General features: G+C 41.7%; 1 protein-coding gene across 1 annotated transcript in view; it reads left to right on the forward strand.

Moving 5' to 3' along the window:
- tacr3a (tachykinin receptor 3a) overlaps positions 1 to 19553 on the forward strand; it is a 36732-nt gene extending 17179 nt beyond the window's left edge. Inside the window, exons 4-5 of the mRNA XM_055923810.1 lie at positions 11189 to 11385; positions 12981 to 19553. Coding sequence (XP_055779785.1) covers positions 11189 to 11385; positions 12981 to 13287 — 504 coding nt within the window. The 3' untranslated portion in view covers positions 13288 to 19553. The remainder of the gene's footprint in view (positions 1 to 11188; positions 11386 to 12980) is intronic.
- Positions 19554 to 20075: the final 522 nt, after the last annotated feature.

The following is a 20075-nucleotide window of genomic DNA, read 5'->3' on the forward strand; positions in this document are numbered from 1 at the left end:
GTTGGCCCACCACCTCAAGCGCAACCTCGACAAGACGAAGCTGCTCTTCCTCCCGGCGAAGGCCTGTCCGCTCCAACACTTCTCCATCACGGTTGACAACTCCATTGTCCTAATCCAGGTGCTTGTCATCTCCCGTCTGGACTACTGCAACTTGCTGTTGTCTGGGCTCCCCTCTTGTGCCATCAAACACCTGCAACTTATCCAGAACACTGCAGCCCGCCTGGTGTTCAAACTTCCGAAGTTCTCCCCTTTTGCCCTGCTCCCCAGCACTCTCCACTGGCTTCCAGTCGAAGCTCGCATCCACTACAAGACCATTGTACTTGCCTATGAAGCAGCAAGAGGAACTGCCTCTCCGTACCTTCAGGCCATGCTCCAACCCTCCACCCCAACCCGAGCACTCCATTCTGCCACCTCTGGTCTCTTGACCCCTCCACCCCTACGGGAGGGCAGCTCCCAGTCCAAGCTCTTCTCTGTCCTGGCACCCCAATGGTGGAACCAGCTTCCCCCTGAAGCTAGGACAGCAGAGTATCTACCTCTTCAACGAGTATCTTAAATAATCCTACAGCACCCCCACTCGCACCTCACCCCGATCCACATACCCCATGTTGATATACATGTAAAGTATTGCAGCTTAATATTATGCACATTTACTCCAGCTGTGCTGGAGCTATGAATAAAGCTCCAACACTACTTTTTATTCTATTCAACTAGAACATCTAAACCAGGGGTGTGCATTGCAGCCAACAGGCAGTATGCAGCACTGTGCTAAGCAATACCACTGGCCCTGTGTTTCTTAAAATGCTACTAACGGGAGATTACATGCATCTGCGTGTTAAAGCAAACTTGCTTGCAACCAAAAACCCACAAGAATAAGCCAGGGGGAAAAGTTGATCTCTCGTTGTTACCGTGTCAAGTGATTATGATACCAGACATCTGCATCTAGGTTCTCTACTCCCCCCCCCCCCCCTCCCAATGAAATGTCGACCTATTAGGAGCATCAGAAACTTTAAGGCTTGGAGTATAATAGGCCTATCTTTCATTCAAATGTTTCACCTTAAATGGCAAAATAATATAATATATGCCATTTGAAATAACTTTATTAGCCTACATTTTCATTTGATAAAAAAGTACAGGCTGTATAACTCAATCACGGTTGACATGATTTAGTTACACATTTCAAATATGGACAGTCAAGGGATATTTTACTCCCGATCTTGATAGGAAATTACCATACCAGAATTTTTTTCAGTTAAAGACAGTTGTTTTTAATGGATTACATCAATTGGAATCGAATAAAAAAGTAAGAGTAGGCTACATCAATGTCATGTCATTGCTCTATGGTTTTATACAGGCTAGATAGAGCCCAATCATAAACCTTTTAGCTGAACTAATACCACTTTCTCTATAGAGTTCGCCAGCTTGTAGTCTTAAAACCCGGAAATGAATTACCTCTGGTTCGTTCAGCCAATCCTATGGTGAAAATTAATGGGAAAAGAATAGGGTTTTGGGATAACCTCAGACCTTATTTTTGCCGTTTAACACAAGCTTAGGAGATATTATACATTTTGTTCTTTGAGGTAATATCAGTCAGTTAACATGACCTTTATGAATTATGAAGGCTTTATGTGTTTTATTTTATTATAATGAACAAAAATATAAACACAACATGTAAAGTGATGTTCCCATGTTTCATGAGCTAAAATAAAATAGCCCAGAAATTGTTCATATGCACAAAAAGCTTATTTTTCTCAAATATTGTGCAAATATTAGTTTATATCCCTGTTAGTGAACATTTCTCCTTTGCCAAGATAATACATCCACCTGACAGGTGCGGCATATGAAGAAGCTGATAATACAGCATGATCATTACACAGGTGGACCTTGTGCTGGGGACAATAAAATGTGAATTTCTCTACCGTAAGTCGTTTTAGAGAATTTGGCAGTATGTCCAACCGGCTTCACAACCGCAGACCACGTGTAACCATGCCAGCTCAGGTCCTCCACATCTGGCTTCTTCACCTGTGGGATCGTCTGAGACCAGCCACCCGGACAGCTGGTGAAACTGTGGGTTTGCATAACCGAAGAATTTCTGCACAAACTGTCAGAAACCATCACTGGGAAGCTCATCTGTGTGCTCGTCGTATTAACCAGGGTCTTGACCTGACTGTAGTTTGTCGTCATAACCGACTTCAGTGGGCAAAAGCTTACCTTCGATGGCCACTGGCACGCTGGAGATGTGTGCTCTTCACGGATGAATCCAGGTTTCAACAGTACCGGGCAGATGATAGACAGTGTGTATGGCGTCGTGTGGGTGAGCAGTTTGCTGATGTCAACGTTGTGAACAGAGTTCCCCATGGTGGTGGTGGGGTTATGGTATGGGCAGGCATAATCCACGGACAACAAACACAATTGCATTTTATCGATGTCAATTTGAATGCACAAAGATACTGTGACGAGATCCCGGGGCCCATTGTTGTGCCATTTATCTGCCGCCATCACCGCATGTTTCAGCATGATAATACACAGCCCCATGTCACAAGGATCTTTACACAATTCCTAGAAGCCGAAAATGTCCCAGTTCTTCCATGGCCTGCATACTCACCAGACATGTCACCCATTGAGCACGTTTGGGATGCTCTGGATCAACGTGTACAACAGCGTGTTCCAATTCCCGCCAATATCCAGCAACTTATCACAGCCATTGGAGAGTAGTGGGACAACATTCCACAGGCCACAATCAACAGCCTGATCAACTCTATGCAAAGTAGATGCTTCGCGCTGCTTGAGGAAAATGGTGGTCACACCAGATACTGACTGATCTACGCCCCTACCTTTTTTTTTTTTTAAAGGTATCTGTTACCAACAGATGCATTTCTGTATTCCCAGTCATGTGAAATCCATAGATTAGGGCCTAATGAATTTATTTCAATTGACTGATTTCCTTATATGAACTGTAACACAGTAAAATCTTTGAAATTGTTGCATTTATATTTTTATTCAGTGTACATAAATTCTTAAATAATTTCTGCCGTTATCCAAGTAACGTCTAAAATCGGCATTAGTTTCCACATTTGCTTTGCCCATGGCGGAGTTAGTGCGTACAAAAAGAGGCCTTTACTATTTCTCTCCATAGTATGTCCTCTAATTTTTACATAGTTAGCAGCAGCTGTCAATAATTAGAATGGAGAAAAAGCAATATCCTCCGTTATGTTTTGTTTAAAGTGGAAGCCTACTTCTTTTACCTCAGCAGACACCAGAGGCTGTTCGTGTTCTACTTTTGAAGTAGGGTGGTACATATAATAGGCATTGGTACAGATAATGGGCGCAAGAGTTCAAGATCTTCCAATAGGGTCCCAGAATGGACATCTTTTGACTTGCCCACTCTGTCATATTTTTGTTTATCATCCCTCAGTTACATAGCAATCCAAGTGGCTGGGCTACTGTTTTTTTGTGGGCCTTTGTTTGAAAGGCTTTGAAGATAGATCATTTCTTCTGATGTATTTTTAGGGGCATTCCATCGCGAGCCAATGAGAAAGGTGAACAGTATATACAGTGAATTAAATACTAATCTCGGATACTAAGCAGCCTAATTGATCGTTCTCGCTTTCTCAGCCAGGTGAGATGAACATGTTATTATTTACATGAGCGCAGGTCAGGTCGGAAGTGTGTCAGGAAGCATTGAATAGCTATAAATGCCATAATTCCCATTATCTCCCGTCATCTCCATTCAACTGAAATGACGTCGGAGGAGGCTTGCATCTCCTTTTGTTGCTTGAACGTCCACTGTGCAGACCAGGCCTGGTAGTCCAGGTCATATTTGGTCCCTGTCTGGTGTCGTACAAAAAAGCTCTATCTCTGGGAAAAATGACAAGGCTTTTGACAAATGCCTCGTAATGACACCTGCGAATCCATTATCCCATCTGGGTAAAGAGTGGAGTCGCTCGAAGAATCATCAATTCAGAGTGTCTGGCAGCGAAGCAGAATTTGAAAGCAGTTGGATGCATTTTGCTGTTGACGTGTGGGTGGTGGATAGATAGATTACCTGGGGAGACCTGTATTTTTGCCTTTTAAAAAATCCAATAAGACTGTTTGGTAATCCCCATGGTACACACACATGTGATACACGGGCTCCTTCTGAGCTGGGCAGATAGGAGGGCAGGAGCAGCAGGTGTAATCCTCCCAGTCTGACTGTTTCCTGCATTCCAAATGGCACCCTATTCCCTATATAATGTGCCCAGCGAAAGTCTACACATCCGTTGCGTAGTCTTCACATGTTTCTGCCTTTCTATCAACTTGGCACAACTCTTAGGACAACATCTATCCATTGTTTTTGTCAACATTGCTCAGTATATTTGGTTGGGAACCATTGTCGGACAGCAATATTCTAGCCTTGTCTCAGATTTTTAGGCAGATTTAAGTCAGGACTGAGGCTGGATCATTTAGGAACACTCAACACCTCTTGGAAAGCCTTGGGCATTCAATGTATATAATTGTTCCGCTGAAAAATCTAACTATCCCAGGGTTAGGTATTCAGAAAACTGAGGCAGGGTTTCCTCTACCTTTTTACTGAGGCTTTGCTCCTTTCATTTTTCTTTTGATCCTGAAACTCACTTTGCCGGTGACAAGCATACCCATAACATGATGCTTCCACCACAAAACTTTAAAATGCTCTTTCTGCATCTTTCTTTTCTCTATCTCTATCTTTTTCTCTCACTATTTATCTATCTCATTGTTGTTAGTAGCGCTACATCCTCTGGTTTTCCTCTAGTCTAACTTATTGTTAGTCACTTACCGACATTACCATGCAATATCAATCTTATGTCGGGGACGACATGCCCCAAGACCGTTCAGCTCTCTTACTGAATAATTCAATATCCATTATCCAAATTTAAATGTTCATTAACATTCAGTATTTATAACACAAGGTTTCTCCCCCGGTGTTAGTTTAAATCAACTGACGTTTGTTTTCTATCTGCTTCCAAGTGGTTATTGTGAAAGGGGGCATAATATGGTAATATTGACAATAATAGGAATAAAAAGAAAGGATAGACAGTTTATTCATTGTAGCTTCTGGGTGTGTAAATATATTTTCTCTGGTTATTTGAGTAGACTGTCTATTCAAATCAGGTGTTCTGTAGGACTGAATTCAAAGGATTTGTAGCTTCTTTGGGTTGGGCCAGGGTGAATTAAATATACTGTATTTATTTTGGACTTTTGAAGGATTTAAAAAAAAGGACTTGGAAATGAATTGATCCCACATTAAACAGCACATTTGGTTAACATACAGTATTTTTTTCCAAACTTTTTTTGTCTCCTATTTTCTTGAAGCTGTAATCAGCATGTCACATTCATAAATGTCTGTCACAATGTCACTCAAAGAGCAGAAGGTACTGTACAGTCTTTCACATCAGTTGCATTGATGTTTTTGAAAGAGCATTTCTCAGTACATTTTTTTTTTCTTTGAACAAATGAGCCTTTGAAACCAAAAAGACAAAATTGGTCAGTTGCTATTGAAGGCCTCAGGGAATGAGAGTTGGCCATTTATTTTCGTAATTTAATTTAATAACCATTCTCTTAGTTCTCTTATGTGCGAAGGAAAGAAAAACATGAAAATGGACTGCATTGAACATTCCTCTCTTAAGACTTTCCTAAACTCTCCAAACAGATGGCCTGGAAAGTGCGATAGAGGCCATTAGAAGAAACCCACTGGGCCCACTGGTTGAATCATAGTTGGAGTGCCATGAGATGGGGGGTGTTTGGGACTACACCATTGGTTCCATTGTACAAGGCTCAAACTCAAACAAGTGCACCTGAACTGCTCTATTTGAAAGTTAACACATACTATTTGAACCCAGGTCTAGCAGGAAGAAAAAACAGAACCACCAGGTTGTCAAAACCCTGTATGGGATGTGTGTGCGTGCCTGCCTGCCTGCCTGCAAGGGGTCATACGGTCCAGATAACTGAGTCACCACCAACACTAATGATTGCTGACAGCAGGCGGTTGCTTCGGATTGCGTAAATGCGGAGGGCAAAAAAAAAATGGCAAATTGGGCGTAATCAACCCACCTCATCACCTACCTAATCAGACAGTTACTCTTTCTGCGGGACACATCGCTCCTTCCCTGCCCCCCTACGGCGAGTGACACTTATGAGTAAATACATCCCACTGCTCTCCCTATGAATGAATGCATACCTGATCCATTCTTGATAGCTCCGCTCGGCTTTTAGGTTGTGTTTAGTCTTGCTTGTTTTTGAGTCTCTAGCTCCACTGCTCTTCAATGTGTGTGCTCGATTTGTTGAGCGAGATGCCCGTTAATTCGCTTTTTACTAGGATAGTCATTGGGATGGATGATGGTTCATTCGTGGTTCATTCAGCTGGTTCGGGGTTATACTGTCCTTTCCATTTAGTTTTGATCTGCTGTGTGTGTCTGCGTGCGTGCACATTCGTATGCATTCTCGTGTGTGTGTGTGTGCTTGCATGTGTTTGTTGCTGTGTCTGTGTCTCTTTTACCCAGTGGTCAATAGATCCCCTAGCTCTTTATTTTCATGGCGTACAGATCAATAACAGGGAACCAACACACTTAACGCAGACCGACAGAATCCATATGGCCTTAGCTGACCAGCCCAGCAGTAGTGTTACTAACACATTGTGTGACCGCTCTAGTCCCCCCCCCCCCCCCCCCCCCAATTAATGCTAAAACAGAATCCATATGGCCTTAGCTGACCAGGCCAGCAGTAGTGTTACTAACACATTCTGCGACCTCTCTAGTTTTCTCCCACCCACAGGCTTTTGTTTTGTTGAGCTGTCCATTCATTTTAGCAACAAGTGTCCTCTAGCAAGGACATGTCTTTTCTCCTTGTCAGAGAACAACCACCCTCCATTTTTATCTTCACTTACTGACATGGAAAAGGAGATAATAATTGGGTCTGTTTTTATCTACATTTCCTGAGATTTAAAGTGTAAACGCTTCTTTAAGGCATGTGTTGCTATTATTTGCTAGGAGTAACACTTCTGAAACATTTCTTTCAGATTAAAAATACAGATTGTCCTGGAAAAATCTGAGATAAGTGATCGAAAATAGCAGTTGTCCGCTTATCTTACTAAAACTTAAAAACCCTGACTTATCTGCTGTTGTCACGTGTGCTCCCTCTCTGGCCTCTAGGTCACCAGGCTGCTCGTTATGGTGCACACCTGTCAACATTGTGACGCGCACCTGCTCATCATCAGACTCACCTGGACCCATCACTTCCCTGATTACCTTCCCTATATATGTCACTCCCTTTGGTTCCGTCCCCAGGCGTTATTGTTTCTGTGTCATTGCTGTACGTTGTTCGTGGTTTCTTGTTTTGGATTGTTACTTTTATGTATTAAAACACCCCCCCCCCCCTCAGCGCACTCGTTATAGCAGTCCTCAACTGGTCAGAAGTAGTCGACTTTAAAGGGAATAGGGTGCCATTTGGTACACCAAGTTTGTCTGTGACATGACTACCTGACCATTGTTTCTATTGGTTATTATAGGACATGACCTCATGTAGCCACAGGCAGTGACTGGCATTTTACTAGGTATGCTAGTATGGCTTCCGTATCCTCCCAAGAAACACTGAAAACAACATATTCCATGTACTGTCCTTTTGTACAATACCGTCGATATGCCAGCCAGACCTGGGTTTAAGTAGCATTTGTTTTCAATTAAATACTTTGAGAGCTTGATTGGGCATTGCCGAGAGTGCCAAGTAGGTTAGGGTTTGCACTTTTGGAATTACGCCATTGGTTCCAATCAAGGACAGAAAGAAAACAAGTACTATCCACGTCATGGACATGAGAAATATAAGATTGTCTTGCCTTGTTTCAATTATTGCGCAGGCATCCGTGAACTTTTCTGTCACTCCATATTGGCTGCCAGAAATAGAGATGAGGAACATTTTATTTTCGTTTTCTCTCCGGGTTGTTTTCCTTCACTTCTTTTTGCTCTTTTGCTCTCTGCCTGTCTGGGCTCAGTCGTGTGGCGTGCTCTGAACTTTGCTCTTCTGAGCCTCTGAGCTTTTATGAAAATCCCTTCTGTTGAATCACCCACTGTGAGAAGACAGCCGACTCTTTTCCCATGCTCGTCCACCGTCCACTTGTTGCTGTCAGAGAGAGAGAGAGAGAGACAGCAAGGTTGAGACAGAGAGTGCGTGTGTCGTGTGTACACTACCTGTATCCACAATGCAACAGGACAGGGAAGATGGGTATATTTCCAGAATAAATAAATCTTTCTACCTAGATGCTTTTGATATTCAACAGTTTTCAGTATTCTTTTTAATTTGACAGTGACATTGCTGCTTTTGTACCATACATTTGCTCATCCTTCTATTTTGCATTAACACTGATCGAGTAAGTCTTTAGGTGTAGATTTTCCTTGCTGTTATTCCATTTTTGAGTAAGTCCATTCAACCTTGAACATGACCATATTTGTGGTAACTCCTACCACCATCTAGCATCCACACCATTGTGCAGCCTAAAATAAGGGCTTAATCCCAAACTGCTCCCTATTTAACCTAACCCATAGGGCTCCGGTCAAAAGTAGTGCACTACTATATAGGGAATATGGTGACATTTGGGACAATCCAAGCTCTCTCTTCAGAAGTGAAGCCATGTCCTGGGGATTCAAAGGGTAACTAAGATCAAAGAAGACAAGTTTTTTTCTCAGCTTTCCTGCCAGTCTCTCGGTAGGCCGAATGGTCAGCTTCCGTTTCTTTAATCTTCGGGGCCACAGGTCCTTTTGAGGAGAAGAGAGATATGTGCAATCATAATAGCAGTCTTTCCGCAATGGACACACAGACACACACACAAGCTCTGTTATTCTCTCCTGCCTGTCGGATCTGACGCCCACCTGGAGCAAAGATCACCCCTTACTGTGAAGAGGATCGAACCTGAGAAACGTCTTCAGTTTCTGAAATACTTCTGGGACTGTGGTGCAGACTAACAAATACCACCAACTGGTGATAAGAGACTGAAAGCTGGAGTTCACTTCTTCCCTTTTCAAACGTGCTGTTGAAGTGTCTTTCAGAAACTGTGTTTTTGTCACCAGTTTCTCCCTGATGAAAAATTAAGGTTTAAATGGCCAATGTGTGTTGCGTTAAAATTGGTCGTTTTTTTGTATTTTTTTTTGTATTTTGCTTCATCTTTGAGCAAAGGACCTGGATCTGGAGTGTTTTTTTTAAAGCAAGAAAGGCATTTTGATATCTAACCAACTTTTTCTTGACACTGTATATCAAAGTGTATGTGAACCCTTTGGAATTACCTGGATTTCTGCATAAATTGGTCATCAAATTTGATTTGATCTTCATCTAAATCACAACAATAGACACACAGTCTGCTTAAACTAATAACACACTAATTATTGTATTGTTCTTGTCTATATTGAATACATAATTTCAATATTCAGTGTAGGTTAGAAAAGGTATATGTGAACCCCAAGGCTAATGACTTCTCCAAAAGCTAATTGGAGTCAGCTAACCTGGAGTCCAATCAATGAGACGAGATTGGAGATGTTGGTTAGAGCTGACTTGCCCTATAAAAACAAATTTGAGTTTGCTATTCACAAGAAGCATTGCCTGATGTGAATCATGCCTCGAACAAAAGAGATCTCAGAAGACCTAAGATTAAGAATGGTTGACTTGCATATAGCTGGAAAGGGTTACAAAAGTATCTCTAAAAGCCTTGATGTCCACGGTAAGACAAATTGTCTATAAATGGAGAAAGTTCAGCACTGTTGCTACTCTCCCTAGGAGTGGCTGTCCTGCAAAGATGACTGCAAGAGCACAGCGCAGAATGTTCAATGAGGTTAAGAAGAATCCTAGTGTCAGCTTAAGACTTAAAGACATCTCTGGAACATGCTAACATCTCTGTTGACGAGTCTACGATACGTGAAACACTAAACAAGAATGGTGCTCATGGGAGGACATGACGGAAGAAGCCACTGATATCCAAAAAAAACATTGCTGCACGTCTGAAGTTTGCAAAAGTGCACCTGGATGTTCTACAGCACTACTGGCAAAATATTCTGTGGACAGATGAAACTACAGTTGAGTTGTTTGGAAGGAACACACAACACTATGTGTGGAGAAAAAAAGGCACAGCACACCAACATCAAAACCTCCTCCCAACTGTAAAGTATGGTGGAGGGAGCATCATGGTTTGGGGCTGCTTTGCTGCCTCGGGGCCTGGACAGCTTGCTATCATCGATGGAAAAATGAGTTCCCAAGTTTATCAAGACATTTTTCAGGAGACTGTTAGGCTATCTGTCCGCCAATTGAAGCTCAACAGAAGTTGGGTGATGCAACAGCACAACGACCCAAAACACAGAAGTAAATCAACAACAGAATGGCTTCAACAGAAGAAAATACGCCTTCTGGAGTGGCCCAGTCCTGATCTCAACCCACTTTGAGATGCTGTGGCATGATCTCGAGAGCAGTTCACAACAGACATCCCAAGAATATTGCTGAACTGAAACAGTTCTGTGAAGGGAATGGTCCAAAATTCCTCCTGACCGTTGTGCAGATCTGATTGCTGCCAAAGGAGGGTCAACCAGTTAATAAATCCAAGGGTTCACATACTTTTCCCACCCTGCACTGTGAATGTTTACACGATGTGTTCAATAAAGACATGAAAACGTATAATTGTTTGTGTGTTATTAGTTTAAGCAGACTGCGTTCGTCTATTGTTGTGACGTAGATGAAGATCAGATCAAATTTTATGACGAATTTATGCAGAAATGCAGGTATTTACAAAGGGTTCATACTTTTTCTTGCCACTCTGTCTACAGTAACATACATTTACAGTAACACACAGCTCTTACCAGGCTCACTAAAGCACACACACACACACACACACACACACACACACACACACTCATTAAAGCTAATGCAGCTAGGTGATGTGGAAGAAGGAAACAGGCTGAAGCTTCATTTATCTTCTCCAAAGGAAGGAGAGACAGCTCTCTTTGCTCTCCCTTGAATAATAACTGCAGAGCGCACTTCACAACCTAATTAGCTTCAGTTGTCTGGCTGATCGAGTGGCAGGGGAATTTGCCTCTTTATCAGCAGACGCCACACAGTGTCCAGACAGCTCGCCTCACAGGGTTGAACGAGAATTGAACTAATCCCCCCCCCCCCCCCCCCCCCCGCCTCCCTCCCTCACCTCCAGGTGGTCAAGATGATGATCATTGTGGTGGTGACCTTCGCCCTCTGCTGGCTGCCGTACCACGTCTACTTCATCGTGACGGGCCTCAACAAGGCTCTGATGAGGTGGAAGTCCATCCAGCAGGTCTACCTGTCAGTGATGTGGCTGGCCATGAGCTCCACCATGTACAACCCCATCATCTACTGCTGCCTCAACAGCAGGTAAGGAGAATACACACGAGTGCACACAGGCAGACAGCAAGGCAAGCAGAAATGGGAGCATGCACGGGCGGAGGCACATACACACATTTTCATGGTCGATGGTTGAAAAGGGCGTGGAAAGAATATGCTGTTGGCCTGCCTCTGTGTAGGTTCATGACAATCTTTGAAAAACAACTGAAGTGCAGAATCTCCTATTGGAATATCCTGTAATCCTCTGAACAGAGCCCACGAGAGATGTGCTTCAACAAAGGTCCAGGCAATGGCAACCCTGATAATAGGTCCTTTTATGATGTTCATACCCTCTTGAAAATGCAAAAGAACAACAACAACATATTAGGTAGTTTAGGACTGAGGCTTGAAAGTAAAGTTACTTCAAGGACATCACTGAGAAATGCTGAAAGAGACCTGGGAATCAAAGCATAATTTCAATTGGTTACCATTGCATGCTTTCTGAACATGTTCTTTAAGCCACTCGGTGCTTAGGCGGGTAGTTCGGTACCTGTGTGACTCATTCTTTCTGCAAACAGGAACAATGCAGATACAGAGCCTGGAGGTATGACGTCAGGTGTAGTCATATAAGACCCTCTCAGTGTCACCTCGTGTACACACACAAAAACACTCCCACAAACCTACACACACGTACTGTATCTGAATTTCCATGGTCAATGAATCCTAATGGCATGAAAAGAGCATAGAAGTTGTATATCCATCTTGACAAGCTCTATGCCTTAGTCTGTCCTTTGCCCGGCCTCGGGAATCTCATAACCATATTAAACACAGAGCAAGACCTCCTTGAAGAAGCTTCAGTGCTCTGAATCCAGACTCTGAGCATTGATGAACGCTAGCTTGTGAATGAAGCTCCCCAGTGCACTTAGGTACACACAGGAAATTATCTAAAGCACATAGCACTCTTACCATCGACACAATCAGGCTATTCAGGAAGGATGTGCTGTGTGGTATGTGTGGTTGCTTTTCCCCCTTCATGATGTGAATATATAAAAACGACAAGTAAATCCTTCTTGGCTATTATAAGTAAGCCTTGTCCGAGCCAAAATCTCCAGTTTTGGTAGAGTTTGGGAGTTTGAAGTATACCCCTGGACAGGACTCTATATTACAAATGTTTTATTTTATGTATTTCTTTAAGGACTGTATTTTGTTGTTTATTATCTGGGTCATTAGTTGACTTTTAAATTGATGGAGAACACAGGGCTGTGTATGTTGCAGTCGATTAGGTTTAGTTTCCTGTTTAATTGTTTATTTGTTGCTGTGTGCTTTCGGTTGATGTTTTATGTCATTATACGACTCTTCAACCTCACTGCACTGTACACATTGGTATGTCATTTGTTTGCTGCTGCCTTTATGAAAATCAGATCATTATATGAAACCTGGGTTGTGTTCAGTAGGTAGAAAACGTTGTGAAACGTAGTGACACTGGTGCTGTCTTACTTGAACTCGTCCAATAAGAACACAGAATTTCCTTTCTGTTGGAAAACATTTTACAAACAGCGTGGCCTTGAACACTACCCTGTTCACAAAATCAAATGTCATTCACACCCCCGCCCCCCCCCTCTCTATACGCCCCTTTTCCCCCCCAGGTTCCGGGCTGGCTTCAAGCGGGCGTTCCGCTGGTGCCCCTTCGTCCAGGTGTCCAGCTATGATGAGCTGGAGCTGAGGGCCACCCGCCTCCACCCGGCCCGCCAGAGCAGCATGTACACCCTGTCCCGCATGGATACCTCCGTGGTAGTGGCGTATGACCCTGTAGACGGAACAAACAACCAGAACCAGGCCAGGAAGAAGAGCTACGTCAACCAGAGAATGGAAAACGGGCTTGGTTGCAATGGGAACGGGGCCAAGGCTAAGGCAGGCTGCGCCCCCAATGCCGAGGCTGAGGACTTCTCCTAAAGGAGGGCATACTGGATGCAGACACACACTGTCAGGCATGAGCAAACACACAGGCATGTGTTCACACACGCAAGCATGTATAGAGTGGTAAAATCTACTGTGTACAGTACATGCAAAGACAGGTAGACATTGCAAACATACATACATGCTGTCCCTGTCAATACACACACATGCAAACACACACTTTTCATAGAGTTCAGAGAATATCGCTGAAAACACATTTTAGATGAGAAGCAGGAATTAATTGTCAAATATAACCATCAGATTGCATATTGTTGTACGGTCTGTGATACTATGAACATCACTGAAGTGTACTGTATATAAAAACATGCATAAGAAAATAAGATTTACAAAAAATGCCTGGTCAAGTAACATCCTGAATGCAATGGCTACTGAGTGTTTAAAACATTATGAATACCTGCTCTTTCCATGACATAGACTGACCAGGTGAATCCAGGTGAAAGATATGATCCCTTATTGATCCACTTCAATCAGTGTAGATGAAAGGGAGGAGAAAGGTTAAAGAAGGATTTTTCTGGGTTTTTCACGCTCAGCGTTTCCCGTGTATCAAGAATGGTCCACCACCCAAAGGACATCTAGCCAACTTGACACAACTGTGGGAAGCATCGAAGTCAACATGAGCCACCATCCCTGTAGAATGTGTTCTGACACCTTGAGACACCTAGTTCCATGCCCCGATGAATTGAGGCAATTCAATATTAGGAAGGTGTTCTTGATGTTTTGTACACTCAGCTCCAGAAGTATTGGAACAGTGAAAATGTGTTTGTTGTTTTGGCTCTGTACACCAGCACTTTGGATTTTAAATGATATGAGGTTAACGTGCAGACTGTCAGCTTTAATTTAAGGGTATTTCCATCCATATCGAGTGAATCGTTTAGACATTACAGTACTTTTAGATTCTCTCTGCTACAGTAGATACCAGAGAAAACGTTTTCTGGAGCAACCTATATATTTAGGTAGTGTGTCCGTAGTTACCATTTGTAGCAGTGGGTTTTAGCTGTAGTCTTATGTCATGTATAGAATGACTGGTCCCAGTTTTAAACAAACCACAACTTATAAAGACTTCATATAGCATACTGAGGTGCAGACTGTCAGCTTTAATTCAAGGGTATTTCCATCCATATCGGGCGAACTGTTTAGAAATTACAGCACTGTTTGATTATGCACAAATACCATACCCCTCAAAAATGCTAACCTCCCCTGTTATTGTAATGGTGAGAGGCTAGCATGTCTTGGGGTATGATATTTGTGCATCTCTTAACTTTCTCACTCATCGTTATTCACGATTCATTCAGGATTATCCATAATCATGGTAGCATCCACATTCATGTAGAAGTGTTTAGAAGCGTATTCTTATTGACGATAAAAGTGACTCCAAAAGGACACAATACATTACATTGGGCACAAAACATTCTGAAACACCACCAAAACAGTCTCATCTCTATAGAGCTGCTGCCTATGCTGTCTGACAAAATCCCTATTTTGTAGTTCTTCAAAGTAAATTAGGCAAACTTTCATGACTGCTGAATACCAACTATCAATCACTTAGATCATCTATTTTCAGGTAGACATCCGAAGCAACAGCTACTCTCTATATCCCCTCATGATTGCACATTCTTCTCTGTCTTCAGTAGCAGGCTTAAAAGAAACACAGAGCGGACAAGTAGCTGAGCAATGGCTTATGGTCATTGTATTTAATTACCACCTTTTATGCGCTAAACTATGTAGAATATTGGCATTTTGGAAACTACAACTCCCTACTATATTGCACAGTTCAGGCTGGATCTTATTTATCTTTAGAGAAACTGTGCAATGTGCACATTGAGCTCACAGAAAACCTCAGAAATAAATGGAATTCAAATAATTTAACTGACTTTGGTCAATTAGTGGTTTTAGAAACTGAAAAATTATCTACATTACAGTTAATCGCTCAGCACTACAAATACTAAACTTGTAAGTAAATTTTTCCCAATGCTTTTGGTCCCCTAAAATGGGGGGGAGTATGTACTGTACAAGAAGTGCTATAATTTCTAAACGATTCACCTGATATAGATGAAAATACCCCCAAATGAAAGCTGACAGACTGCATTTTAACAACATTGTCATTGTATAATTTCAAATCCAAAGTGCTGGCGTACACAGCCAAAACAACAACAAATGTGTCACTGTCCCAATAGTTTTGGAGCTCACTGTATATAACATATTGCATATTATGAAATACCGTATACATTTGAAACAATGTACAGAGTTCATGTGAAGAGCTACAACAGCGACCGCAAGCTACGTCATCAATGTATTGTTTACGCAATAATGTTGGCCAGTACTCCATTTTACAATGATGTGCTGGGGGGAAACAGGCAGAATACATGCCTCACTGACGACGGTTCTTCTGTATGCACGGTCCTCATTTGAGCTGAATGATCCTTTCTCATCACACACACACACACACACACACACAAACAAACACACATTTAGCACTGTGGGAAATTTACAATTAACCTGTCATGGAGGGACCCATAAAATATACACGGACACCTAAACATTCCCTCCTTTGATCTTTTGCTTACCGGAGCTATGATTGGAACACTGGGCTTGCCGTGTTCGTTTCTGGTTCATGCTATTGTAAACTGTATAGGCTAGAGTACCGTGTGCCAGATCATCATGTGACGCTCTAACATCAGCACATTTGATTGACCTGTGTTTTCTGGAGCAACCGATATCTTTAGGTAGTGTGTCCGTAGTTACCATTTGTGGCTTTTAGCTGTAGTCTTACGTAATGTATAGAATGACTGGTCCCAGTTTAAACAAACTACAACTTATAAAGGCTTCATATGGCATACATATGGTCTCCGTAAGCACTGCACAGATTCTACATGTCAATTCTTATGTCATGTAGTTACATCATGTATAGAATGACCAAAGTATCCGTCTATCCCTCCATTATGCCCCAGTTGTAACCTCTATAGCCACTTAGTGATTTCCAATGGAAAACACTGTTGATTAAACTCGCCAGTAAGAAATATCTTTGTTAATTGAGTTTCGATGGCATTCCATCGCTGCAGTGAATCTGGTTTGATTACCTAATGGTCCCTCAACCTTTTTCCCATAGTCCCGTGTGTGTGCGTGTGCAAGTGTGTGTCCTTGTGTGTGAGAGTGCACGTTTGTGTGTGTGCACATTGTTTTTCCTCCATAGTCCTACATGGTCAACATTAGGCCACCATTGGCAACAAAGCAAACTAACGATTACACAACTGTGCACATAAATAACTAGCTAATTGTTTATTTAAAGCGGCGTCATTGATCTGAATCCGAATGCTTAGAACAGCGTAAATAGATGCCTATTTGTTACTGCTAATGTTTTAAAGCAGTGTCCATGTTTTTCTATGTTTGGGTAGCTTTGTGGTTGATACACGCTTTCAAATAAGAAAACAAGTGCAAGGACAACTGATGTGGAATGGAATGAAAATAGCTTTTTTTTGAGCTGCCCACCTACTATTATTTTGCCTTCATATTCCCATTGAGAATGATATCACCTCCCGCATTGTACTTACCTATAGTACTGTAGCTTTGAAAGAAATGGCCACAATGAGGTTTTTATACGATCACAGTGTTTAGATGTGTGTGTGCTTGTGCGTGCGTGCGTGCGTCCACGGAGCAGAGTTTTCATGATCACATTGTGTGTGTGGGTGCGTCCACAGTACAGTGGTTAGATATGACCACAGTGTTTAGAATCGAGATGTCAGGTAAACCCTTGGGCCATCATTTAGAGGGATGGTATTTCTCCCCTGTGTGTGTGTGTGTGTGTGTGTGTGTGTGTGTGTGTGTGTGTGTGTGTGTGTGTGTGTGTGTGTGTGTGTGTGTGTGTGTGTGTGTGTGTGTGTGTGTGTGTGTGTGTGTGTGTGTGTAATCCTTCTGGGTTTAAATCAAGTGCTGGCACTAGCACCAGGCGTCTCTTCAGCCTTTGACTTTTTTGGCTCGACACTCCAAGAGAACAACCACATTTGGTTTAGGATATTTCTTCCGCTGACCAACGAGCCGTGTTATACCCAACAGCCCAGCGCAGTATAAAGGCATTACATGCCATAGCTCAGGTTCCACAGCTGTCTGATAGGGGGTCTCTAGGGGGTCTCCTGCCAACTCCCTCAGGGGGCGAAGATAATTCAAAGCCTGATGCACCGGTCTTACCTTGGCCCCCCAAGGCCCTTGTAGCCGGTGAAGTGTTGTATTTTGTCACAGTTTGAATTGAAATGTAATGTTTTTTTCCCCCAGATGACAGACTACCCACCTGTGGCCCTCAGCTTGACTTAAAGATAACATTTAAAATAACAGCTGTGTGGATGAAGAAAAAAAACCCAGCCGGTAGTAAGGTAACAAACTGTACGTACAACAAGTCACATTCAATAGCGTTATCAAATATCAGTGGGGTTGCATCACAAGCGATGGAATGTAGTTAGTTACTTTAATACTTGAGCATGATACCTCATTTTAAAGCAGTGCATTTATGCAATATAATGTGAGGATTGGAGTCGTTATAGAAAATGCTATGGTGATATAGAGGCAGGAATTTGGCACGATGAGCAGTGAGCAGGTTAATCAAAAGATATTAAGAGCGTTATAACTTTGATCAAAGACATTTCTAGATGTTCTTTTCATGACACGCACTTTCATTTGCTTGTTTTGATATGAGCTAATGTGACCCTTCCATTTGATAGTGATGTAAATGCATATATTACAGTGAAATCAGACTAGATTCAGTTTGAGATTGCCATTCATCTTCTCCGCGAGGATTCTTTCCAACGTTTCCTTACCCTAGACGTGAAGTCAACATGGTCTTACCAGAATATGTAAAGATAGTGACGTTAAACCATTGTAGTTATATGCCACTTACGCGTACGTATTAGTTGTATATCACTTACAATGACATTACTTACCTAATCTGATGTATTACTTGTGTCACTTATTTTTCTTATGTCATTGTAAAGACGCATTGTCTAAGATTAGGGACAGGTTGTCCTATAACGTCAACATTCTGACATATTTCTAATGAGGTATGTCTGGTGTAGTGTTGCTGGAGAATGCCAATAGAATGTTCTATGCCTTTATGAAAGAATGTAAAGAAACTTTAGAGACGTTATGATTCAAGAATGTAAAGAAATACTATATTTGCGTCGTGTATTTCATTACGTGTCGTCATGATGTGTTTTAGCTATAGTATTTATCATTCAATGGCAAATCAAGCTTTTCATCGGTACTCCAATTGTTTTGATACAGTGTTGGTATTCATTAAGATATGGTTTGATACTACAAGAAACAAAATACAGCTACGAAAAAAAAAAATGTTGTGACGTCAGTCGTCCTTTGTATATTTGTTACTGAAGACAATGTTTTAGGTTTAATGTGTAACTAATGGTGCCTCTATCAAACGGTAGGTCTTTTTGCTTTGCAGTTGTCCAGATGAACTGATTTGATAACACTTAAATGTAAAAAGCCCTGAATAAGGATATACCACAGTGCAATCAGTCATAACACCTTCACAGTGCTAATGGCAGCATACAGTATGCAACAAACTCCCAGTTGACCAATGCTGTGTAGTGACTTAACATTGGCATAAGATATTATGAATGTTCATGTAGTGCTTATAAAGTTGTAATGTGATGCTTATGCATGTGGTACAAAGTATTTCTGCATAACCTCTTCTAAAGTTTGTTTTCATGGGCCAGTTTCATGTACCCAAATTAAGTTTATTAATGGCCTCAAAATTTGCTTTGAATAGGTTTAATCTAGGTATCAGTTATCAATGTACAACATTCTGTCTTAGCTTAATGTCAAGGGTCTGTCTATGGTCTTATCATGAATGTTTACATCTACACAACCCAAAATATCGAATTTAAAACACTTTATTGTAATACATTCCAAATTGAAGAAACATACACTTGGGAAATCCTGTTTGCTTAGATTGAAAAGTGTTTTATGTGGTTATGCGTTACATGTATATTTACAAGCGGCATATGAACAGTGACAAGCAGCATATGTGTAACTTGCGGTGTTTCACAGTGATAACAGTAGCACAGGCCCTTCCAATTTAAGACGTGTAATCAATACATTCAATTCTGTACATTGTGAACAGTTTTGTGTTAGTTATTTATGACCAACTGGTGGAGTTTTGGTTGACTTTCGTCACAACATGGACTTTGTCATTGTCAATGGAAAGTGATCCTGTAAATAAAATAGTTTTATGTTCTTCATTAGGTGTCCCTACTAATTCTTCTTGTTGATGCTGTGTCAACATTCTGTGGTATTTACATGATCATTGTGCAGTTGTGGAAAAAGTACCCAATTGTCATACTTGAGTAAGAGTAAAAATATCTTCATCGAAAATTTGTCCGGCAAAAGTAGAAGTCACCCACTAAAATACTACTTCAGTAAAAGTCTAAAAGTATTTAGTTTTAAATATACTTAAGTATCAAAAGTAAATGTAATTGCTCAAATATACTTAAGTATCAAAGGTAAAAGTAAATTTTTAAACTGAACCTTTATTTAACTAGGCAAGTCAGTTAAGAACAAATTCTTATTTACAATGACGGCATACACCGGCCTAACCTAGACGACACTGGGCCAATTGTGCGCCGCCCTATGGGACTCCCAATCACGGCCGGTTGTGATACAGCCTGGATTCAAACCAGGGTGTCTGTAGTGACGCCTCTAGCACTGAGATGCAGTGCCTTAGACCGCTGCGCCACTCGGGAGCCCAAGCAAACCAGTTGGCA

Source organism: Salvelinus fontinalis, chromosome 5 (assembly GCF_029448725.1).
Source record: "Salvelinus fontinalis isolate EN_2023a chromosome 5, ASM2944872v1, whole genome shotgun sequence".
In the NCBI taxonomy this organism is placed as follows: domain Eukaryota; kingdom Metazoa; phylum Chordata; class Actinopteri; order Salmoniformes; family Salmonidae; genus Salvelinus; species Salvelinus fontinalis.